The 27,820-nt window shown below is 30.3% G+C and overlaps 1 protein-coding gene across 1 annotated transcript in view; it reads left to right on the plus strand.

The window, feature by feature from the left end:
• Positions 1-25,159, plus strand: part of LOC134710281 (NALCN channel auxiliary factor 2-like) — a 62,808-nt gene extending 37,649 nt beyond the window's left edge. The window contains exons 2-3 of the mRNA XM_063570577.1: positions 13,770-13,935; positions 20,278-25,159. Of these exons, the coding sequence (XP_063426647.1) occupies positions 13,770-13,935; positions 20,278-20,516 (405 nt within the window). The 3' untranslated portion in view covers positions 20,517-25,159. The remainder of the gene's footprint in view (positions 1-13,769; positions 13,936-20,277) is intronic.
• The last annotated feature ends 2,661 nt before the right edge of the window (positions 25,160-27,820 follow it).

A 27,820-nucleotide genomic window follows, 5' to 3' on the forward strand; every position in this document is an offset into this window, starting at 1 on the left:
AAGTTGCATGCCATTTTCATTGTAGCAATTTTCATTCATCTTATGAATAATTATATACAAATTGTGTGCGACCTTTGTCTTATTTTAATACCAATTGCTAGTACAAGTATAAGTATTATATATTTAGGCTTCAAAATAAATTTGAATGGTTATTACCATGTTGATCGATGTGAAAAAGAATCAATGGTGTAAAGTAATCTCCACGACACAAGAGCTCAAGGGAACGTTGAAGAATAATCTGAAGAACTCAGGTTACTTACAAAATCCTCTCACGGCAGCATTGATTACAGTCTCTGGTGCTCATTCCACTTAACATTTAGACATTATTTATCTGTTTTTCAATGAGCGTTATAAGTTAGATCGGTATCAAACATGATGTGAGGTAAAAAAAATGTATCTTTTAAAATGTAGGACAATTGGTTTTCAAGGATAGACATCATTCTGTATATATTGATCCGAGTTAAAATCAACGCGTTTATTGTGATGTCGTATTAGATTTAATGGAATTTTCTACACTTTATTGACTACCTCTTTTTAAAAACAGAATCGCTGACAGTGACTGGTAAAGAGGCCTTAGTTATCCCATTTTTTATTTATTTGTTTCTTCTTTTTTAATCTGATTTCTAATAATATCCTTTATCTCTCATGGTTTGTTGATAGTTCAGTTCATTCTTCGTGTTGCTGTGTGCATTTAATCATTGACTATATATATATATATCTATTTATTTTTGAAACCAAAACATTGTTCTGAAATTGGTTTGTTGAACTGTTAAAATCACACGCTGAGGTTTCAATAAATTTATGAATCTGGTTTTGGTATTTAAGAAACAAAGGTAAAACTAGTTTGGATTTTCAAACTAGTCACGGTTTTAAACAACGATAAGAATTTTTATTGAATTACATGAAAAGAAATTAATAAAAAAGTTTTTAATATCTAAACCGATTTGAACATACTATTTTCTTCTGAAAATGCCTGTCCCAAGTCAGACAGATGTTTTTTTTCATGTTTTGTAAGCATTGTAAGTGTAAAATCCTTGTCTGGGTCAGTTTAAAAGGACTTCCACCTTTAAATTTATCTTGGAATTTGATATTTTTGTTATAACTATACAGCGTTCATCTGTTAAAACAACATCTTACGTATTTTCTTAAATAAAAAGGGAGCTGTCACCATCAAAATCTATACTGAGTAGATGACATTATTTTTACATACACTACTTTGTACATGCTGCAAGTTCATTTTATATTTCAATGTATACATGTGTTTATGCTTAAACATGAAGATGAGCTGATTGCACGATGCTGACCTAATTAAGGATAAGTTTTTGGAATCTTACTTATTTTTGGTCGAAACCAAAGGTCTCAAAGCAATAGAATTACACCTGACCGGTAGCACAGAGAGATCTCTGTATAAAAGATATTCAACCAAAGTCGCATAAAATTTTATTACATTGACCACCATGTGTGAACAAAACAAATAAACATAATATGTCAAAATGTCAAAAATGGAGATACAGTAGTCAATATTAGTCAAAATAATTGTCATGAATAATTGTCCTGAACTTGCTCCGTCCAACATTATGACCTATAAATTATAAATACATCACTCCAAATTCCCCAAAAAACTGTGAGTGAATTTGAATGTTTATACGCGAATGAACACTGGTGTTTTCAGTTTCTAGTTTAAGTCGTGTATATACACGTATCATATTGTTTCTATTAAATGCAGACGTATTGATTGAATCAGTTTAATTATCAATTGGCCTCTACTTATTTGTTTTTGTTCCTTGCATTTAGCATGTTCTAAGTATTAATTAACATAACTCCCACTGTCCCTCCCCCTCTTCTCATTGTCATGTCGTTTATACATTAATTGTATATAATTTACTCTATATTGACCGAATGCTATTCCTATCACGAATAACGCAAAAAATAACTGACGATGTAAATCACGTTCTGATATGAGTAAGGATTTTCAGTATTGATTCGTCTTATGGTAATCGCTCTCCTGTCACATTTCAATGAAAAGTACAATATTGAGTCTATTAGATTATTTTGAATGTGCCACACTCGTTGATTTTATCAAATACATTTTATTTATATGAAACAGTGTAAATAGATAGACAAAAAGTTGAATGAACTGGAATATAACTGAGATGCTAGGATTGAAAATAGTATGCGGTTAAAAGTAACAATTTGACGACAAGATTGCAAAAGCAAATAAGGGTTGTGCAGAAAAAATTCACGATTAAATAGATTATATATGGAAAGAATTTGATGCGTCTTCCCAGAAAAATTAAGGATGGTAAAATGTTCTTCGTTTACTGAATGTAGAATTTCAAAATTAAAATGCCAAGATAATGCTCCCGGAACCTCAATTCTACAGAAATACACTACAATTCTTCAATTCAATTAGTCTGTAATGTCAGCCAGTTAGACTAGTCTAAACTCATTTTGACTTTTTAAAATAGTTATCAAAGGTACCAGGATTATAGTTTTTGAAATTTAAAAAAAAGCTCACCACACTTGAATGATGGTTCATCAATTAACTGTGAACTTTATCCAATAATTTCAAAAAACAAAGTATTGACATTTTGTGTATGATTGGTGCTATATAAAGAAATGCCATGAAGATCCATTGACCCACCGATGAAAATTATGACCAAAATGTATATAACATATACGTAGCGTTCCAATGTGTTGTATTTGCAGTTATTTCGATATGTACAGGTTGTAATAAAAAAAAACCACTTCCATCACACATCTTAATTGCTTTGTCAGATATAAGTCTGTCAGAGTCATATTTAAACTTCTTCGATATTGGCCCTGCTTAAGGTTTAGTTCATCGTGACAAGTTGGCAGACCATTACTCAATGACTGGAAACGTTACTTCTTGATGAGCTCGCTGTTAAATTCGTTGTTTGTTAGTACAAGTCACTGAATTGACTACAGAACAGATCAACGTGTTCCATGTGCAATATGCCTTCCCTTCTTGAGCATTGATATATTTGAATTATAAATGTACAACTCGATCTTTAATTAAAACAAAATTATGTCGCTATTGTTACTAAAAATGAGTCTCGAGATTCAAAGAACATTAAAAACAAACGAGTTTTGAAAATATTTTAAATCTATCTGCTATCGTTGCTATTTCATTATCGTAATGTAGAATAATGAAGAAATCTGAATTACTCACGACTGCATGTCATCTCATCATCTGTTTTAACTGAATCAACTTGAACCAAACATTATGTTATAACTGTTATCGTAATGTTATAAAACGTTCCTTCTTTATACATTTGGTCTAATAAAGAGTAGAGCATGAAAATTCGTGTAAAAATTTATAAAATAGACAACACACCCGAGAACACACCCAGTTTTAATAATCATGTCAAGTGCAAATGTCAGTATAGCAAAATAAAGTGAAGATATAATATGCAGGAGTTACTAAGTAACTTTCCTGAAAGAAACAGCAATTTATTTTGACGTCGTTGACGACTGAGGAATGCATATCCATTAGCTTGACTAACGGATAAATTACATTAAAAAGGTAAGCGAAATTAACGATTTTGCTGTTACAATTGAACTCAAAAGTTCTCTCATTTCAAAGATATGAAGTCTTGTAATTAGCAGACAATGTCGAGAACTAATGCGTGGGAAATGTGTGTAGGTATAGTCTAATTAGAAATGAAATAATTTCACTTTGCCATGATATAGAAAACTATCAAATTATAAAGTGTCGAGATTCATAGATGAATCTCTAGATAGAAAAGTTTTGCATTGTCTTAACACAGAAACGCTAACACCAAGCACATGTTTGTCTCTGTCAATTTTCTTATTATAATAGTGGATTGCTTGTTTTCGAAATACTCACATGTTGTTAGGTATCTTTACAAAGTCATGGCAAAATAAGCCTTGCAAAGCTAATCTTACAAAATGAAAACACGCGTTCTCTTATTAGACAGATGCCCTATCAACGTCCTCATCTACCGTGACGTTATGTATCTATGACGTTGTTTGTATTTGACAAACAAAGATCAGAAGACCCTCCGAAAAAAACCATCCATATATTTCACTAATTGTCGACGAAACTGCTGTTTAATACAAACTACTAAAGTATATTATAAAATAATATCTACTATTTCCAGTAGATATATAGACAGTATAAAATAACCCTTTACTTCTAATAATTTTATAAACTGTCATGCAAAAACGGACAAAAATATGTATGATTCACGATATAACCCGAAGATGAGATAATATAGAGCAGCATTTTATCTGTACTATAATTTCTTTTACAAAACCATGCAACGTCGTAATTTTACAGATGTGAGACATTTATGTTGTCTTTTCCTTCGTGTTATTTCCACTCATGTCCGGTATATGTATCTAAATTCTACATTTTATGTCTTTTCCATTTCCATGGAATTGATCTGGATATTTTTATTTTGATATATGTCGTTTTTATAATTTCATTTGACATTGGACCCATTGCTCAATGCTTTGAATACATTTGGGTTAACATGTTTAATCTGTTGTCCGCTCGATACTTTATTACTCTGGTGATGAATGTTTTTCTATGTTAGTAACTTGACTGCTAACATACAACAATCACTACCAATTTGATACTGGCACACTGTTAAGGCTTAAAGAGGAAGTATATTCCTAGCCATTGTTTAGTCCTTGAAATTGCAAAACTATTAAACTTATTGAAGCCGTTTTAAATCATGTTATTTGTGATGATCAATCAATAGGATGATAGAAATGTTAGTTGAGAAATATATCTTTTTATGTCACAATAATTTCATGAATTAGCAAACTAGATATTTTATATATAGGGCATATTATAGCTAAACATCATTTGGGTAAGGCCTTTTTTTATTGATATTGAAAATTAGATGTAATGATCTTAAAAATGCAAGGCTTCTCATGGCAGTTTTTTGTTGTAACAATTTTTCCTTAAATGAAATCTATAATCTGTCATACAAGTATTCTAGAATCATCATTATGAATATTTGTATGTCTTAAGATCATGATAATCATTTGAAAAATGGTATATCTATTTGTGATGCCTTTTGATTTTCAAGGAGAAATAAGTTGCCTTTTTATACGTACTCCATTTCAGTTTGTAAATTATATAAATTTGTCAATCTGCATAATTCATTTTAGGAAGACGGTATTGATACCATTTTCCTCAATTTGTCCGCCTATATAACACAGTTAGATATTCATGGTAGCTCGTCTCTCACATATTATTTTGTGGTTGACATTATGGAGTAGGAAGTAGGATTAATTTTTGATTATTTGACCTATCACGAATATTAATTACATTAGTATGCGGCTTCTAGAGGTGAAAAAACCCTTTGTTCATCCAATGAGTTCTTTAAAAATTAAACATTGCATTCATTTGATAACTCTTATTTACACCTTTGTTCCCTGGTTATCTGCTCTTCTTTGCTGCTGAGCGATCAATATCATCTACGAACTGTGGCTGTAGTAAATTTTATAACTCCGGAGACAAGAGCCTTTGAATTAAAGGATAGTTATATTCTTAACTTATTTTATATTAAATACTGCATACCTTTTTGTGTGATGATAATAGGATTCAGAATGACAATGCAAAAATACTCTATAGTCTTTATATGTGTATAGATTAAATGTGAATTTTGGTAAATTGACACAAATACTGATTTATTTTAATACTATTGTTTTTCATGACAGTTAATAAGTTTAAGTTATTTATAGATAAGTAGACACAGACTGCAACATAACGGGACACTTTTAGCAAATGAGAATTATCAGCTATGTCGATGAATGGCCTTATTTTTTAAAGCCTGTTTACATTCACAATTACTCATATCATAGGCTAATCAAGAAAAGCGCTTCAAATGCATGCATTTCTAAAGTTTATTTAATTTTTTAGTTGGAAATGAAACCAATGTAAACAAGTTAGTTGTTAGATGTTATTGTCACACACCTGTTTTCCATGAAATTTAACTTTGGAATGAAACGTGTTTTGGAAAACAGAATTCCAAATTAAATTCTAATGGCCAATACAGACAATTATCAATTGTGATATTTATAACCAAGCCACTTAGTTCAGGTTCTCGTTTCAAGTGTATCCATGCAGTGTGACAACATTGTAACCATTGTCATTTTGGAACTGGACTGAAGGGAATTGAAACCTTAATTTCTTAATAATTCATAAATTTAGAAACAAACAATTTTAGAGAGGTATATTATAAATCATGACAGTACCGAAGTACTGACTACTGATCTGATGATTACTCGGGGACTGATGTCAAGTCCACCAACAACGTTATAGACAAAGTGCTATACAAAATGAAAGTAACATTTTGTAAATTTTAAGCATAAAAAATCACGACATCGATGTTCTCTTTTTAATCTTTCCAAGTTTTTCAACCCAGAACCATTGAGTCGCATACAGTAAAAACACTTAACTTTTATGATACATGTTATTGAACAAAATTTAATAACTTTTAAAAGAAATATAATCATATCGATAAGTCGAGTATCGAACTTTAATAATGGAAAACTACATATTCATACAGTTCAAATGTGAACATGTCGTTAATTCACCCTTGGTATAAAAATCAAGTAAACACATTTCCCATTTGCATTTTCATAAGTTGAAAAAATTGCCCCTGTGCATATTTATAAGCACGTGTAAACTTGAACCATGTGAACGGGGCTTAAAAGAAGCAACTGTATTACAGCTCATATAATCAGGTAATATCTTATTGTATATAAGCATTGGATAAACGAAGAAATGTCAATCTGTCTATTTAAGGTGGTATGGGAGTCTAAAATAAAAATGATATAATTTGTTCATACTTTGCCAAAACGTAGTATCTATTGATATATGGTAAAACATATAATACACCGCGCATTTTCTCAAGCTACAGGTTGTTACAAAATGACACATTTGGTATGGATTATACAGGAAAAAACACCATTGTGTGGGTTGAAACAAACATAATGATAAAAAATAGGAAAAGATAGCTTTCATATAATGCTTTGAGAATATCAAAAGAAAAGGTAGGGTCAAAATACGAAATATGAAAAATCCATGTAGATTCCTTAAGGAAATGCACTGTTTTAGAGTTACCTCCCCGTAAACTGCCAATTTTAAAAACATATAAAAACAACCAAAAATCATCTACACTTGTAAAAATATTAATAATTATAAGCTATATTCTTATATATAGGTTCTTTTAAATGAAATTCATATTAGATATCTGCATTTCTGCATCAAATTTTGCTAACTTGATAAAAAATCCGGACCTTAGTTTCTCTGTTTTTTTACAATCAAAACTTGGCAAAAGACACCCATACCACCTCAAATAGATTGTACCTGGAGGATTTGTGAATAAAATATAAACTTTGCATGTCGTATGATGATGAACAGAGAAATAATCCCTAATGCGAACTCGTTTAAAGGTTCACGGATGAGGAAATCATAGTTGACCTAAATGTTAATATGTAGTCACTTCACGTTTGTACAAAGGTTTAATCCAATATTTTCTACATAAGGAAATGCCTGTATCAAGTGAGGAGTGTGACAGTTGTTTTCCATTCGTTTGATGTAATAGTGTTTTTGATTTTGCAATTTAATGAGATACTTTCCAATTTGAATTATGAATATTTTTGTTATTTTACTTTTTACAAAAGTACCTAGTTCCATAATAACTGATAAAACTGATGAAAAATTCTACAATAAAAGAGACTAGTGATAAACAAATAGTCAATTTTTTTTTTATGTCAGACTGTCAAAGGAGTTTTCTTTTTCTTTTTTAAATGGGAATTACAATGCAATTAATTAAAGGTATTACAATCCTGAATCAAGAAGTCTGATAAAAAGAATAAAACAATGCCGATATCGTTATTTTAGGTGCGTTTCTTATTCGATTATGCAGCAAGGCGCAACAATACTTTATTTACTAATACTGACATACATTATGGAGTTTAAATCTATTAATTTGCAATTCATGTCAGAATCGGGAATTAAATGTAAATTAATATAATTCCATATTGGTTTCTTATAACTAGATTTACAAGAATCTGATTCACATGGGAATCGTAGAATTTAAGATAATGATAAACTGGTCACGATATTTATGCCACATAGAGTAAAAATATTATTCAGTAAAACATTCTTGATTGTCACTTTGCGTGTTTTTATTCTTCGAGTATGCCTATGTCTTAACTTTCAGTCTTATAAATGTATAAATAAGTGTATATTTTGTATAAGTCCAAAAAGAAAAAGAAGAATTTACACTTGTTATCAATAGTTCAATGCGTAATTACCTTTAATCGGTATCTAGTTTAAGAGGATAGTAATTGTGGTCATCGTGAAATTTTGGAAGGGGATTCAGTTATTGAAACTTTCAGTAATGGTGCTGAATATCGTCCAAGAATGTATAAGTTTTCATTACCTACAAGCTAACATCTGATTTTTTTCTTACTGTAGTAGTTATTTTCTATTTGAACTTTTCTCATAAATTTTATAAGAATTAATCTTGTTTAGAGAGATTGCTATCAAAACAAGTAGAACGGTTTGAAATATGAACTTCAAAATTCTAAATAGTATATTTTCATAAAAACCTACTCTATATAGATATAAGAAGAAGTGGTATGAGTCAAAATGAGTCAACACTCCATCAAAAAAACAATATGTAAAATATATCTATCTTCTAATTTATTTTTTGGATTTTCAAATATTCAATTTGATTTTGCGTCTAATGAATTGAGGCAACAGTAGTTAACAGATGTGTGTACGAATATCATTAATCGATTAAAAAGAGACACAGCAAGGTCATACACAACATCTGGAGGAATCGCTTGACCTCTAAAAAGGAGAGAACCCGGGTTCGTATCTAAATAGATTCATCACAGGTACACATTTATAAATATGTAAGACAGACGCGCGTCTCATCTACAAAAGACTCCTCGGTGACACTCGAATAAAGAATGAGTAGTCGTAGTGTAGTGGTTAGTGCATCGGACTACTAACACAAAGGTTCCTGGTTCGATTCCCGTTTGGGATGAAAATTTCAGGAACTCAATTTTCGGCTCTCCCTTGACACCATTTGCGAGTATGGTCTTAAGGAAACGATGATAGTCCGTCGGAAGGGGACGATAAATGGCTGACCCGTGTTAAGAGAGAGCCATATCTCTTGCACGTTAAAGACACTCTTGTAGATTTCAAAAAAGAGTAGGCTAATGCCGCTACAAGGCAGCACTCGCACCCGCAAAGTGGAAAGGGATTAATATAAGTTGCAAAACTTGTTTCCCAATCCACTCTTAATAAATATGTTTCAACTAATTAAACTAAACTCGAATAAAAAAAGTAAAAATTGTTTAATAACTGAAAACCCAGTTGAATATTTGGGAATGAATCCCATTAGCTGCGATATAGACATATAAAAGTTTGATTGAAAATTTTAAAAATTAATAATCTCTGATGAAATATATAAAAAACTTAGTTGTCTTATAATCAGAATCACATTGAATCTTATTCAAGAAAATAAATGAAATTCTTTGAGCAAAATTGTAGGCTTTAAGAATAGTTAAACCATATTGAGACCCTACTTAACATTTGTGCCAAAATATATCATAAAAGTTACAAGAAAAACTGCTAAATTATTCCAAAAAAAGCACTATTAAAAAAAATGGGGTATCACAGACAAAAACCTAAATATGTAAACATGCTTTTTTAACACAATATAGACTTTCTTACTATTTTAAGGTTGGCTAGCTATAAAAGCAAGCTTAATCCATCAAGTTCTTCGGATAGTACCTGTGTTAAGTCAGCAGTATGACAGTTCTTCACCATTCCTTACGTTTATCTAACGTTTTATGGACTTCATTCTTTTTAAATTTACCTTGGAGATTGATATTTTTACTGATAGCTTTTCAAATCGCATAAAGATTTAAGATAGCATTGCTTTATCAGAAACTTTCGAGTTGAAACTTATTTAACAGTCTGTGGTAAAAGTATCGTTTATAATTTGATAAGAAATTTAGTTACCGATATGCGATTATTACTTCATTACATTTAAGTTTGGACAAAATATTTTCTAGAAGTTGCAACATTCGGTTATCTATATTATTCTTTTCAAAACTGGCTTGCATTTTGTAATACAATTTGAATGATTATCATCGTAGGCAGAGTGTGTGCTGTTCTAGTTAGGCCCTTCTTTATTTCTTTTAGGCAAAAGTATTTTGAAACGTAGTGTAGTTTGTCGGCACCTTATATATAGTTGTTGAGCGTTTTGTATAGGTTATTAGCTACATCCAGAAAAGTACCCGATTTGTCAAAAGCATTTTGATATACACTTTATGGAAGGTGACCGAAAATGGTTTCAGCAGGCCAAAAAAGTATTGTACAACTAAAAAAAGGATACTCCCAGAGTAAACCTACACAATTTGTTGATTTATAAGAATACTGTAATGCAAAAGAATTATATGGCTGCTGAGACAATGAATAAAACAAAGTATAACAAAAAATAAAAGCAAATTATAACAAAGAATGGTCTTCGAATTGATAACAAAAGAATACAACGAAATTATTAGACTGCTGTACACAGTTCTAATGACGGTGTTTTTTTAAGCGCCAAGAACTTTTACATGCTATATTTGTCACAAAATTAATATATAAACTTTAAATTTGACGCTTTTGCTCTGTACATACCTTTTGTTTTACTAATAAACAAATTAAGAAAAGTAAACCGAAGCAGCAACACATCATCACTTTTGTGGCATTATTTTTCTTCTCAATGTTCTGTGTTGAATAATACATAAGCTATCAAGACATTTTTCTATTTCTTTGCATTGCAGACTTATTTACGATTTTGGAATATGCTATCTTACTTAGTTTTTGTTCTGAAATGCATATTTTAAAAAAGAAACCGCAGATTTCCAGATACTTTGTGTTAAGGGTTTCACCTGTTCTGTCTGTTTACATGCATCCTGCTAAGAATGTTAAAGGTTGAAATGATTGTATTTACTTTTGTAATCTAACCTATTAGAACTGTCTTAATCTTAAAATTATATAATACAAAAACCTGAGAATCTGTAAGCACTAAAAGGAAAATCATATGTACTTTCTTATTACTTCACACACGGTTATCATCTCTCGAGTTGATGTTGACATCGTGTTTAAGAATTTAATTGCAATGATGTTTAAACCTTGCAGCATATTCAAAAGTATTGCAAGTCCTATTGTATTGTAAATTACGTAAATAGATAAAATCTTTTATAAAACTGCAGTCAAAGCTGCGATTGTGTGTCAGTGGCATAACATAATGTACATACAAACGGTCACTAAAATAAGTATCCGATAGAATGACCTAGTTCTCGGGTAAATATATATTCTCATTCGTACAACATTATCAGAACTATTTGTCATCCTTCTGTTGAATTATTCCATTGTATTTTACAATGACAGTCATAGTTGACTATATTTTTATTGGTAAAGGTAATGAGATCTTTTACCAAAACTCTCATTACCCAACTGCCCATCCTATGTGGGACAATGCATTCCGTTTTCGGGTGTGTAATTTAAGAGTTTTAGCTGACTTCAATGAGTCTGGTATACTTTGTATTACAAAAACAGATGGAAATGTAATAAGTTTCGCCTACAAGATTTAAGCCATGACTATTTACAACAAACAAACAGACAAACATAACAGAACATTCTAATTTAACAAAGAAAATATTAATTAATTTTGCATTTTTTTGTTTCACGAAGACGGTCAAAAGTTGAAAAACTACTGGAATTTGTATACTATATCAAAGTCTATACAATGTACCGAAAACCGTTGTTAATAAGTCTATATACTTTCAGGATATCTGATGTTATGCTGTGCTAACTATTTCGAATTAAGCCAATTAGTGAATTTTTACATGTTGTTTTGTTTATTCATGATATAAAAAAGCATTGAAAGATATCTGAATTTATTTGTAACTGCAAGAGAATTGAAGCGTTGGTTGATATGACCCTTGCTCAATATTCAACTGAGTCACTTTTTAAAATCTATGGATCCTGTGAAGACTGAGTCTTTATTAAAAAAAAAAAAAAAAAAAATCGCCATGTCACCTTTTTATTACCCTAATTATAATTTACTAGCTGCGCCTCGATTACATTTATAATATTTGTTTCAAATGTTAGAAATGAATTGTATCACTCAGGTTCTTTTCAGCAAATTAATAACTTATTTACAGATGTAATTTCATTTATTTAATTACGTCTTTACTGTTTGCGGTTGGATTTTTTTCGTTTTTTGTCTGGTAATTTTTTAATTTTCGTTTTTTAAGGATTTGATTTTTATGACGTTTTTCTTTTCATTTCGCGACCTTTGAAAACATCGTTAACCAAATTGGGTAATTTTCTAATGTAGTTTAGTTTTATATTTCGGAAGTAGCACTTTTTTGACAAACAAAATAGATCTCAAATAAACTGTGTCCTCTCAATTCAATCACTCTGAAAATATAGCCTATTGTAAATTGCTATCAGAATTCGTTGGTAACAAATATTGAATAATTGAGTTCCCTTTTATCATTTAAATGAAAAAATACTTTTAAGTTAGATTTATGAAGTAAATTGGTTTTCCTCTTTCATTTCTTAAGTTACATCTAAAGAGTTTTCGTATATCAAATTTTTTTTTATAGAGGAATATTTCTGTTTTATATCGTACTTTTTGATTTTTTTTTTGCAAGTACGGTACTGTCGTCCGCCGGTAGATGGAAAGTGATTTCTTTCTGAGTTTTTTTTTATTTTAACTGACAAATCATCATTACATCTTAAAACACAATGGTCTGTTTTCCTGAATGAAAGATAAAAACTAGAGTTTAGGAATTTGAAATTGCATATAAAGGACTTAACCCTAATGCAACTTTTCATAGGGAAATAATTGAGTCTTAATTCAGTTGATATACAAAATTAGAGAATTTTAACATAATTAGAATCTAGCAACACGAACAACAACAAATTAACGACAGTATAGCTTTGTTGTCCACATTTTTTTCAGTTACATTTTACAAAATAAAAAAAGTTCGAAGTATTTAAATCTCAATGTCTGTGACGGAATATTTTTTTAATTTAAGCGACAGAAACAGCTGCGCAAAATTTCTTCAATACAACCTTACCTGTCGGATTTATAAAAAATTGTAATTTGAGTTAAATTAAATTTCGTATTGTATCAACCAAAGATGTACGTTTAGAATGTATCCTTTAAATGATTGCATTACTAAACAAACTCTGGCCACTGGAAGGATTGGAACAGTTGAAGAGATTCACATTCCACCATCTGAGGGACAGTCGATCTCATGATAAAAACGATTTAGTTGCATCTGCTTTATTGATCATTTTAATGATTTTGTTGCTTAATTATCTTTTGCATCTGCAAGTTCTTAAACTAGAAAAAGGGGAATAATGTACATGATGAACACTCGGGATGAACATCAAACGTAGGTGTATTAAAGTTTGTGGAATAATAATCCAGAATTCCCCACATACCTCATTAAAATGGCATGTTTGGTTGTAGATAGCAAGTCTAAAGTAGCTCCTATTAAATTACAAATTTGTAAATGGTTGACCATTTATTTACATGTTTGAACAGAAGGTTTACCTTTATTGTGCCTACATGTTGGTACAGTTTTTCTCTTTTCGATTCACATTGTTGGAATTATTTTTATTCAAATCATTCCAAGAACCATATATATATATATATTTTCTTCATCTTTTGTAGCATTCTTATAAAAAATGGACGTGTTCTAGACAGTTTTCATTATTCAATGGTGATATAGAAATTCCTCCCTGTAACGATATATGTGAAAATGTTCAAAACAGGTGTCCATTCTTTCGTCCAAGTATCAATACAGTTCATGCCGGTGAACCATCATTTTTATGCAAATGTAAGTACAATTATAGTAGCTATATATTTATTTTCCGTAGTTTATTATTTTTCAATTTATCAATGACAATTTTGAAATGTGTGTAAGAACTTTTTACTAGTGAAAACAGCTTGCATTGTCGCCTTTGATTTTAAAATAATCAATGTGTGGTAAATGCTTATGACAATTTTTACTGTTACACGATGCAAACGAATAATACAAACAATACATGTCAATAGTGAAGAACCTTGCAAAATATTAAAAGACATCAGAAATTAAAACACTGTATTTTGTAATAAAATCATAGTATACAAAAAGAATTATCAATGCTAAAAATAAATAACAAAAATACCAAACTTGGAGGATAACTCAAAATTGAAAGTCTCCAACCAAACAGCAACACCAAAAGTTCAAACAAATCAAAATAATTGACAACGACTGTCACATTTCTGATTTTGCACAGGCATTATCCAATGTAGAAAATGGTGGCCAAACCGGACCGATTAGCTAGCACATCCTCTCACTTGTATGATTTTCGCATAAAATTCCAACGATGTGTGAACAAAACAAAATACATGATAGGTTAAAATGTCAAAAATAGAGGAATAGCAGTCAAAAGTGTGTTATTTATCTTAATCACTATACAAACAAACAGTTCAGTACTAATATACCAATACATGCAATGAAAATATAAAACATTTAGGAGTAGTTACAATTTACCTTGATAAAATAGTGATCTTAGTTTTTAATTTAAGAATACCGCTGTATTTGAAATGTTATTTTTAAAACGTACCTTAAAGCATTATAAGTTATTTCCTTGATGAAAATAAATGCTCTTTGATATACAAAACGTACAACAATAGATTTCAAAAATATTAAAGGGGAATTAATTGCTTATGAATTGAAAATAGAAATTAATCTCAATCTTTTATGGTTAATCAAACTATTTAGTTCCGCAACAGTTCTATATAAAGATTTTTTTTACATTCGAAACCTTTTTATTTTTGTTTTATTCGTTCTTCTATTTGATACTAATTTTATTTTCCTTGGTCATTAATAATATTTAGAAAACAGTTTACCCTTCGGTAGTGTGCACGGGAAAACAGCGATGGATCGTATTATATACTATGAATATAAATTTTAAGTTCTAGTTTGAATATATCATATACGTATATTTTGTTACAGTTTTTTTCTTCTTTTTGTCAATGTGATGAGTTAAGCCCTTTTCGACATAACGAAAGTTTGTTCTTATGTAATACGATTACACCAATGATCCAGATTTGATTAGGGTTGCTGACCTCAAACATGTTTAACCCCGCCACATTCTTCATGTGCCTGTCCCAAGTTAGGTGGTTATTGCTGTACATCATATTTGTTTTCGTTTATTGTATTGTATAGTGTTTTCTTATTTCGTGCTATAGCAAAACTGTCCCATGTGGAATAGATAAACTTAGCTGTTTTTGGTAAAACTTTTTTAGGAATTTTCGGTCCTCAATACTCTTCAACTTCGTATTTTATTTGGACGTTTAAACATTTTTTGATTCGAGCGTCACTGATGAGTCTTATGAAGACGAAACGCGCGTCTGGCGTAAATATAAAATTTTAATCCTGGTTTCTATGATCAGTTTATATGTAAAGGGTTTGGTGTTTTCAAACATTGTTAACCCTACCACTCTCTTCACATGCCTGACTGTTTATAACCAGGAGCCTCATGTTCAGTGGAGGTGTTTGGTTCATGTCTGTCAAATTTGATTTTCGTAATGTGTTTATTTATAAATTCACCTGTTAGTTTTTTCAATTGAATTGTTTCATATTATTTATGTCGGGGACCTTTTATAGCAAATTTTACAATATGTTGTTTGTTTTCGGAAGGCTGTTCAATTGCCTATAATTGCTAACAACCACTTCATTTGAACTTTGGTAAACATTGAGTCGATGCCACCCCTGGTGCCGTTTTAATTTCCCGAGGGTATCACTTCTGTGCTGACATAGATTGTCATTGATATAGTCATATTTATAAATTAACTGTTTACAAAACTATTCAATTTTTGAAATACTAAGGCTTTTCTACCTCAGGAAAAGATTACCCTTAGCTGTATTTTGCATAACTGTTAGGAATTTTTGTCCTCAATGTTCTTCAACCAAATTCGTACTTTATTTCGTTATTTTATCTTTTGTGGATTCGAGCGTCACTGACTAATGAGTCTCTTGTAGACGAAATGCCCGTCTGGCGTAAATATAAAAATTTAATCCTGGTATCTTTGATGAGTTTATATCTTTAAGCATTATTTAACAAATACTGTTTATTATTTGGGGTTCTGCCTCTACGCATTGAAGGTAAAAATTGTTCTTATGTTTTATATAAGTTATATGAAATGCACCGTCTACATTAATAAAAAAAAATCAAAGCCCAAATGTTTTAACACACATATACATATTCCCGGGCTTGTATTCCCTAACATGATTTCCTAAATAGAGGGAAGCTGCTCACACGAAAGCTATTTAAAAGTTCCAAATGGTGAATTTGAAATCATCCCTTCTGAATTCTACGGACGCCATCACGAGTTAGTTGACCGTTATGAGTTAACCGTTTCACAGCTGATATCGCATATATTCCTTATGTCATTGTGTCTGTGTGTTTTTAGCCATTGCGTTTTCTGTAAAATTTCGATCTATGAGTGTGACTGTACCTCTGGTATCTTTTGCCCCTCTTGCATTATAAACACAATTGTTACAAAATGAACATTAAACACAATGAAAATAGAAATAGGCATGGGTAAACTTGTCCCTTAAAAGCATGAAGCTAAACAATATATCTATGTATAATATGATAGAAAAAATGAGGAATCTCATGTCGCAATTTTCAATGCCTGTTGAGGAAATACCATAATATTTTACTTGGGTTTTAGGCTAACAACGTTCTATAAACTATTTGCGATCTTATTTTTATACGTTCATGTCTATTTTAAACTTACAGATAACCTTGAAGTTGCATGCATCTGCATAAAATTATCGGCTGATCTCTAAAAGTACTTATTTGTTTTAATGATTTATTCTGTGTACTACAATTAGGTTTTGGGATAAGATAAAAATTAAAGACATTAAAGCATATTGAAAAGTTTTTTAATCGAATATTATGAATGAATTGCAAGATAGTTTATGGCTGGCAAAGTATTCAAAATTGATGAGATATGAATATGTATATACATAAAGTGATTAAAGCTTGTTAAATTGCTCAAAGGAATTGTATTTAAAGAAACTATTCTATATTTTACATTGAACTTACATATTGGAAAATTCAACACGATGGATGCTAAATACAGTGCATTCATTATTATTGGTTGGGTCCAAAAAAAATCATACAAGTAAAGTACGGGTTTTTTCTAAAGTGAACATTGATTGGTTAAATATTTCTCAGTGATGTCCCGTGTTTGAATTTGTTTGTTAGCTTTTTGGTCATGAATGTTTGTCTCTAATATTTAATTAACTGTGCATTTGTATTCAGATATCGCAGATCAAATTTATTCGTTCACTGTGTAATCATACGTTTTTTGATTGAGTTAAGTCTGCCAATTGATATTTTATCGTATGTTTTTCTATGTTGTGATGTTATGCTATTGTTTCAGAAAAAGGGAGAAGGTTTGGATCCATTAAAACGTTTAATCCCGCTGCAAATGTTTGCACCTGTCCTAAGTCAGGAATCTGATGTACAGTAGTTGTCGTTTGTTTATGTAATATATACGTGTTTCTCGTTTCTCGTTTTGTTTATATAGATTAGACCGTTGGTTTTCCCGTTTGAATGGTTTTACACTAGTAATTTTGGGGCCCATTATAGCTTGTTGTTCGGTGTGAGCCAAGGCTCCGTGTTGAAGGCCGTACTGTAACCTATAATGGTTTACTTTTTAAATTGTTATTTGGATGGAGAGTTGTCTCATTGGCACTCACACCACATCTTCCTATATCTACGAATAGAATTTTCATTTTATTTTCATGGATATCAGTAAATCATGAATTTAAATGCATAATTTTGTATAAACATATGTTATATATGGTTTATATGCATACTTTGACAAAACCACGAAATATAATATTAACGAAAATCATTATCATTATTATGTGATTCAAATTTTAATATGAAGAGTCTTGTAATATAGCAGGTCCTAGGTGGCTGATTGCTCTTAGAAGTTCAACTACTGTGTCATTAGCCTGTCAAATTGGTGTTGTAACTTCGAACCCCTCACATGGTTAGTGCGTTCCAATCAAATCTTAATTGACTAAGATTGTTAGTTTTTCTGGTTCTCTCAGGTACTTTCTCCACCAATAGATATAGACTGGCAGGAAATAGCCAATAGTCATGATAGTGGTGAAAGTAATGTTTAAACAATCAAGCAATCCTTTTTCCTTTGTCAATGTTTTTTTTCAAAACTAGTCACATGCCAAAATAAAATCAGACCCCATTAATGAAAAAAAAAAAAAAAAAAAAAAGTTCCTTTCAAATTTGGATGGGTATTGCATTCTGTTTCATTTTTTTTTATTCAGACTATCATTTTGTCATCTGGATCACCGTTATGGGTTTTTTTCTGACTGTCATGTTCTTATGTAGAAATTTTAAGTACAGAATTATTTTTGTCAGGTAATATCCCCTCCCTCAACTCTCACTAATTGTCATATAATCAAGGTTCTCAACACTGAAAATCTTCACTCTTTTTCGTTCTATAAATATTGTTTTTGAATAACAATGCAATATTGAAATGGTATGCATGTCTAGAAACAATGACCGATTTTTCCTAAAATTAAATAATGTTCACATTGCGTGCTCGAATAAAATAATGCAATGCTAGAAACATTACCAATATAACCAAATTAAAGAAAGAATTAATGACTTGATCATTCTATTGGTAAATATGAAAGTTTCAGAGGAATCTGTATTTTCCCTTTGAAATACAAATCCGGAAGAGAATGACGTATTATCTGAATTATCTATAGATGAAACATGATTTTTCGGAATCGGGCTTTTGTCTCATAAGTCTTGCTTTCCTTAAATTATTATTCTGACTGCTCAAATACTTAATAGTTATTTCGAAGACATCTGTACAAAAATCATTTATGTATACTATGACACCTTACGGATCCAAGTTAACCAAATAACAAATGACATTAAAATAGGATATAAGGCAAAATCTTACTAGGACTCTGAATTGGGATAGGCAAAGTTATATGGTGTGGGGAAGCAAATTTGTTTGTTTATCAACGCTCCCTCGTTCAATTTTGATCAGTATTCGACCAAATGTACATAAAAGAAAAGACCCATGATTTTTGTTTAATGTCCCTTAAGTTATCAAAGCCTTAAAGAACTAAAACATATATTGATATGAAAGTATGCCGCTCTACTCTTTCTGCACTCTGAAAACATGAAGAAACAATCAAATGTTTTGAACAGTTGACAAATCTCGAATTCAGATAAAGAAGCATTGAATGATTGCTTCAAAATATGAATAGGTCCGGTGCCTGTTTAGTGGTTGTCGTGTGTTGATGTGGTGCATAAGCATTTCTTGTATTTCGCTTTTTATATAATTTTGAGCATTGGTTTTCTGTTTGAATGAAATGTTTTGTACTAGTCATATTGGGGCACGTTAAATCTTGCTGGTCAGTGTGACCGAAAGCTTCGTTTTGAAGGCCGTACTTTGAACTTTAATTGTTAACGTTTTACATAGTGTGGCTTGGATATACAGTTGTCTCATTGGCATTCGTAAAACATCTTCTTATTTCTATATACTAGTAGTATGCATAGACACAATGATTAATCATACTATACAAATGACTTGGACGTACAATAAGTCAATACTGTATAAACACTTCATCCACCGGCGATCGGTCTCTAATAAATTACATGTTTAGATGTAGAGATGTTAAATGTATTTCTATGTGTATCTATCTGATGAGTTAAGCCATTTGCAACTGCCTTTTATTCAGTGGTTATTGTCTGAATTGTTTTACATTCGTCATTTTGGACCCCTTTATAGCTTTCCTCATTGTTGAAGGCCATACGGTGACCTATAGATGCTAATTTCTGTGTCTTTTTGTCTCTTGTTGAGATTTGTCTGATTGGCTATCATACATCCTCTTTTTTATATACACGTCCAGTTAATGCTGGGTATATTGGAATCAGACCATCATATTCCTCTATAGATAAATTAAGCATTGTTTAGTTTATATTGACAAAAAAAAATATTTGCTAGAGTACACATCCTCAAAACAATACGATTCATTAATTCAGGAACAAGAAATAAGCAGCTAATGACCATTTTAATAGGTCTATTCATTATTGTGTTAATCAATATATTTTTTTCTTTTTCATTTCAGCTCTGAGGGAAGCGGCAAATGATAGTCTTTCTAATAACGATCAGTGTTATCGAGCATGCTATTTAGACTTTGCATGTTTACCCTTGGAAATCAAACCAGAAGTTGTAACCTCAAACTCCTCAATACCATCAAACTGCTGTAGTCATCATATATGTAATTTTTGGACTAATGTGATAGGCTTGTTTTGTTTGTGGTTGGTTAGAACTTTCATACAATATATGTCCATAGGATTAACATAGCTTATGTACTATAGTATAGAATATTTATATAATTTAACAAAAGGGATAATGTTTTGTAAATACAAAGTGTAAATGATAAGAAATGTGTGTTTAATAGTGATAAATAAATAAATATATATATATGTATGTTCTATTTTGAATGACAAATGTGAATTGGTGAAATCAAAACATGTGTATAACAGTTTGATATTTAGGTTGGTTAGTTTTATAATACATGATCATACATTTCCAGTGTCGCGAGACTACATTAATAATGTGTGACAAATCAATTTTTAAAACATCAAGCGCTGTCTAGCTATTTATTCTTTGATGAAAAAATCAAAAATAAAATAATATTCTTCAGTTTGCTGTAAGAACAATTGATCTACGGTTTCTTTGCACCTCGTTAGTTTCGTGATTTACTATAACTTGGCATTTGTAAACCGCATAGACAACCGCAGCAATGCATTGGGTATAGCATTTACAAATTATTTCATAAACTTCAGCTGATTTGCAGTTCATCTGTTAATTATAAATTATCACATCATCTGCTGAAAAGTTATTTTGATTTACGAGCAGATTTTATTCAAAGAATTGTATTTCAACCATCAAAGTAATTTAAGTACTCCCGTGTGCAAACAATTTCCAGAAAAATCTGTGTATATATACTGAACCTTAAAGTACTGATCATACACTTTTAAAATAACGTCGCTCATGCTGCTGTTTGCATTAATTGAAGTTCCTGAACCAGCATTACCAACATAATTATCTTTGTATCATTCATATGAGGAAATATATATCTCTCAAACATGTTGAATACATTTAATAGACAATCTTTTTAAACTAGTCTTTTTCGTTAGAATTTTTAATTTTATATCACAAATATCTCCGAGCAGGCATGTAAACAGCTTAGCATAATAAGCTATTGTTAGTTTTGTTTTGCATTTTCTATATTCCCTCTACAATGAAAGGACAAGAATTATGGCATTATAAAATTAGTCAGTTATGATCGTTTTCCTTGGTTCCTTTTTCCATACATTCCTTCTTTGTAATTATCAAAGCCTAACAAAAATCTTATGTTATGTTATTTATTTATTTATGGGTATTAGTTTACAGTGATCAAGTCTTTGAAGGCATTTTTTCATACTGCATTAGTGATTATTGCCAATGCATCACACATAACGTGATAATTGCGATACAACTATACTGTTACAACAAGTGATAATCTGCAGTTACAGACTTGTGGTATTCTCTAAAATCTAGACGATTATTACAAAATCATATGAACAACTTAATGAGTCTTTTCCTTGCCCAAATGATAAAGTTATGTTTGCTTTTGTTGCTGTTTATTTTTGAAATGATAAGAGTGTAAATTATAACTATTGAGGCAAGCTGATAGTTACCTGAGATCAAAATAATACAATGCTAATCTATTTATAATGTGTTCACCATCTTCCATATAATTTTTTTGCAGATAAATAAATAAAAAGATAAGTAAAAAGTGGTAATGCATTTCAATGTCATTTATTTCATTTGTTTTGATTTCCACTTTCAACGATTTTATAGTAAATTTTTAAACCATAGAGCTGATATTGCAAGTTTTGAAATTTTTATCATTTACAATTGATATTTACATATAACTGCTCATATTTGTTCAGGATATAACGCCTAGTTTCAGCAATATATTGCAATAACTACATTGCAGCAGGTTCAGTATAAGACAGGTTTTTGTATGTAGTGATTCTGTATATAAAAATCTTGCCAGTTATAGAGGTTTTGTTTTTAACAATTTGATTGTTATTATGTGATAATCAGCATTTTTGTATAGTTTTTGTTTGTTGATTTAATTATAAGCAATAGATTTATTAATCATGTTGATACCTCGACAAACTAACTGGTTCATGTGCTCACGGCCTTCCTGTAAGATAATCATATCAGATTTCTTTTTGGTTTCGTTTTATTGTGTATAAATATTTGATTTCAAACAAAATTGTCATTGTTTATTGTTAATACTTGATATAAACCTAACTGTCAATGTCAGTTTTCGAGAGTTTTCTATGAAACAACCATCTCATGTTGATGTCTTAGCTTTGTTTCCATTTTTTGTTTTGTTAAAACGTAAGACTACCAATGGCAGAAACGGAATCACCCAAACGTCTGTGTCAGTGACGTTTTGTTACCTGTCAGTGTAATATAGAAAATTGTTTCCATAGCTTTTGAAATTTTCATAACAACTTTTCTTCCAATTTTGAAACATTTTAAAAAATAAAACCTAAAGTTTTGACATTTTATAGATAATATTTAGTAAAGCCGAAGGAAGAACACTCGTGTAAACTAACAGCGTCAAATTGGCTATAATCGTCTGCCGTTACAATTCAAATAAAAAAGACGAACAAAAACACCAAACTCAAAGGGAAATTAAAAAAGTAGACAACAATGAAACTGACAAAATCAAACTGCATGAACAAAACGAGTGAAAAAAAGTGTTTTGTGGAAACATTTTAATTGTTATCGAGTTTAACTAGATGAGATGTGGTATGAACGCTCTGTTTATTAAGTTTTACATTTAGACCAATACATTCTAAACATACAGTTACTTAAAGAACGTTACAAAACTACAGTTGAGAAGAGTATGCATTTCCATGCAAAAGAAGGATAACTCTGCCACATAAATAGATATTTATTTCCTTTAGAACAATACATAAAGTTACATTTTTGAATTATTTTGTAAATATTTATATAGGGAAAATTAGATTAGTTTTATAGTAGAAAAGAAATGCTTAATATTCTTTGTGTCAAAATGTTTATTTAAATATTATCAAAAGGTTTTTCTCATTTAATTGAGTCAAAATAAATACGAATTGTCACTGACATTTTTCTGTTATTTTCCATTATTCAGTATGGTTACCTCGTTTCATAGTTATATGATTTATAACTTTGTTTAGTAGGATATAAGACCAACGACTGTCTTATTTCATAGTAAATGACTAAACTTCTAAGAACGTGCATTTCATTTCCACCAAATTCTCTAACCACCGAAGCAGCGTCTGTAATTTTCCTTATCATGCCGGTTAAGATTGACATATATAAAGTTAAAGTTGGCCGTTTTCAATTCAGAACAGGGATCGTTTAATTTCAATTTTGAGAGCAGTTTGCGTTATCATGGTATTTGGTATCAAGGTAGTTCGGAAATAAATATGATTATTTAAATTATTTAAATTTAAACACTCAATTTTCTACCTTTTTAATAAAGTTCATTTATTTAGTAACCTTATCAAGATTTTTGTCTTTTATTTTGTTTAGTCAGGATCTTGATTTTTCCGTTTCTTTAACTACACAAGTTTGATTGGAATTGCCACAATTGGCATCTTACCAAAGCGCTAAACTGATATTAATGTGTTTACAATTTAAAATTCCAATGGGTCGAACAAGTAATACTGAAAAACGCCCAAACGATATTTGAACATAAATTGATTGCTTTCCTGGTTAATTTTGGACTCGAGTACTAAGTATTATATATTGTTGTGACATGTGATGTATGAATCTATTCTTTAACTATACCATTATATATCTGTGCTGAACAAACTAGTATCTTTCGAAATTAAACATATTCAAATACATTAAGGAAGACAACAGTTAGGTCTATATCAATTCAAGACATAAGAAACTAGGTATATGAGAGCATATTGTGTATAAAATTCACCTGGGCAAGTTGTGTAGATTATAAAAATGATTTTGTTATATGATTATCTAATATTTGCATTTAATGAATGAAACAAATCAGCTGAGATGACAAGGCAAAGTAAAAATTATTCTGGCGTACTAAATTATAATCGAGGTACCTTTGATAACTATTATGAATGATAACGATGCCGTTAAAGAAATAAACCTTGGCTTTGACAATTTTGATTCATATTTTTTAAGGGAGTTTTGTTAAATTTTTAAAAAAAGAACGCATTTAATTAAACATACGCTACATTTAATTTGTTAACAAATTAATTCTAATGAAACGATTGTTTTATCACCCATCTTCTTACAAGTCTCTTTTGATTATGACATCAATATTTTTTTTTATAAAAAATCACGACTATAATATTCTATATCAGAAATTGAATTTACATTAAAAATATGCAATTTTCAAAAGTCAAGATTAAAAACTTCCTTTTTTTCATATATCAGTAATGTATGAATAGATGAAAATATCTGTCGAATATTAAAAAATATTTAAATGATATTCATACCACATAAATCAACACTGCTAATAAATTAATAAATGTAGTTCAACTTAACACGCGTCTTTATGATGATTTTTTTTTAGAAAATTCAAATTCATTAGCAACTTTGATTTTAATTTTGACATAGTTTTGACAAAATATATGTTCTTAAAATTTTAGACAAGTTTAAAATGATTTATGATGATAAAATAAATACCTCGTACAAAACAATATTTACTCGAAATTTTCCATTTGAAATAATCAACATAAAACTGGCCTTGTCAGGTTCATGGTAGTATTGAATGATCAGCTCTCGTAGCCAATAATTATATGCAAATGTTTATTTGAATAAAACATGTTGAAATGTTTGAGACTTTTTTGTTATTAATTAGCAGATAAGTAAAGTAAGCAAAAAGCATCTGTACTATTTTTAATATATACACAATCATTTTGTTTACTAAAGAGGAAATCTTAAACATGTAATAAAGTATATGAAAATAATGTTATTAATTATTTTTGACGTGTTAAAATCTTTTGAGACGTTTAAGTTGAACTACGTCCTGTTGGTGTCCTTTCAATTCGATATGCAGTTTTCTTTTCTACTTTCTACACAACACTTTCACACAGTTTTAACAAACAGAAGAGTTGCTTAGCACATAAGGCCACGTAATCTGATCTCATCACTTGGCATCTTACTGTAAACTAAAATAGATAGGAGAAAAACTTTTAAATGCTCAAATGATCAGCAAGACAGGTTCTACAAATACGTTCAATGGTTGGAATTGTCAGTCGACTCTTTATTAGGGTCATTTCTCTTTGATCACGAGTTTTGTCTTCTTGCCTAATATCAAAATTAATAAGACACAAACTTAAATAATCAAAAAATGATCAGCAAGACACAATCTTCAATTTTAAAAGACAATATGGAGGAAACCGTCCGACGACTCTTTATTGGGGTTATTGCCCTTTAATTACTATTTTTACACCGTTGTGTTTGCGTTTTGTCTTTATAATAAAAGTTGTAATACTTACAGTAGATACTTTTAAGTATATTGTTTTTCTGTTTTTCTTTTTCATTTTTGGCCATGGCGTTGTCAGTTTGATTTGGATTTGTGAGTTTGACTGTCCCTTTGGTATCTTTCGTCCCTCTATTAATCACAAGAATGACCAGCAAGGCATGATTTACTTACAATATTTCGAATTATGTTATATGTATCATGTTCATTTGAAAATGGCACTAATGATGGTAAAGCTGTATGATTATTTGAAGCAATAAATAATATATCCATACCATTTAAAGCTACAACAGCTTCACAATTTGCAGGATGAGTTGGTCTTTGGTGAAAAACAAAAGCTGCTTATACTGATGGTTGTACCGACATTTGTGGTTCAAATAGATATAGGAAGAAGTGGTGTGAGTGTCAATGAGACAACTACCCATCCAAAAACATTTATAAAAGTAAACCATTATAGGTCAATGTACGGCCTTCAACACGGAGCCATGGCTCACACTGAACAACAAGCTATAAAAGCCCCCAAATTACTATTGTAAAACCATGCATACAATATATAATTTGCGTTCGTTTTTCAACCGAGAATAGCAAAACCTCATGAAGTATGTCGTTCGAGCTTATAAACTACATTTAATCACCCAATGTGCCATGATTGGCTTTCTTTTTTTTTCGTTTTTTCTTAACAAAGCGTGGTTGGTTACATTATATGAATTAACTTACAATTTCAGGATTTTATTTTCTTCGGAATCAGAAAAAAATCACTATCCTATGTCGAATACCTAAAACTTGGCAAAGAATATGAAAAGTGTTTGATTCATTTTTCAAGTTCAACGTTAATTAATCCAGTCAATTGAGTAAAAGAATAGGCAGAAGAAGCAACTTGGGGGAGTCAATGAAAAAATATGTGAATTGGTTTTTCTTTTATCCTATATTGAACTTTTGATGTCTTCCCTTGATTTAGAGGAGACATTTAAATTGAATATTTTAACTGTTAAGATTTTTAAAAAAAGTTTAAACTTTACTACCAATTGCAGAAAATTATAAAACCAATGAATTTCACATTAATAAAAGCTAGAATTGATGTATGCGGATACGACGATGGAAGCTTTAAACGACCTTGACCAGCTACGTGAAAATTAATCAGTCCATTCAACGTTATGGTACGTGTGTTCTATTTTCGCAGGTGTGAGGTCGAAGGTTTGAATCGACCAATGAAAACGATCGTTCCTTAGTGAATTATTCTAATAAAGTTTGTTTGACTGATTATGTCGCACGACCTTTCACGAAGCTTGACCGCAGTTAGGTTATGTAAATCTAAAATCGTCACTAAATGAAACATAGGTTGATAATTATATTAACATGAAATACGGCTTTTTCTCTTAGATAACTGCATTTTTCCAAAAAGTGAATTGAAGTTACCATCGAACATATAAACTATGAGTTGACACTCATTCATATCCAGATAAAATGCATTGTCCTTAATAAATAACGTTTAATATGAACTAGTAATTATAGTTCAACCAGAACTTTATAAATAAGTAAACCAAACTCAAATTAAGAAAACAAAAAGGTAATAAATAAGTATTGTACTTATCTTGTATTGAATATTTCGATGTTTCCTCTGCATTATTTCAACATCGTTTATATTGGGATATAATTGTCATACTTTATAACCAAGTTCCCGATGAACCTGCACTTGCACTTAATAATGAACACACCTAAATTTTATGACATTCTTGAGAACACTTTTATCTTAAACAAAACTGAAAGATTCGTGGATAAAAATAAAAGACCATTAACTATGAAGACGAAAAGCAACGCCCGATGTAATTGTTTGTAAATTATAAACAGGTGCATTGTTATTTGGGGTGCCTTTTTGTCAATATATTGATTCTGTAAGTATGGGTATAATTTGCCTTTATGAGTGACGTAAAGATACAAGGGGCGTTTCCTTACTATCTTATAGATGGTAGAAATACTATGTTTCTCCATCTCATCTCATCTTTTCGTATATTGTTTGTAAAACAATCTCATCAAGGATACCACTTTTTAGACAATCATATGTTCTATAGAAAAAGTGAAATAATAAAAATACCAG

This window comes from Mytilus trossulus, chromosome 3, assembly GCF_036588685.1.
Source record: "Mytilus trossulus isolate FHL-02 chromosome 3, PNRI_Mtr1.1.1.hap1, whole genome shotgun sequence".
NCBI lineage: Eukaryota > Metazoa > Mollusca > Bivalvia > Mytilida > Mytilidae > Mytilus > Mytilus trossulus.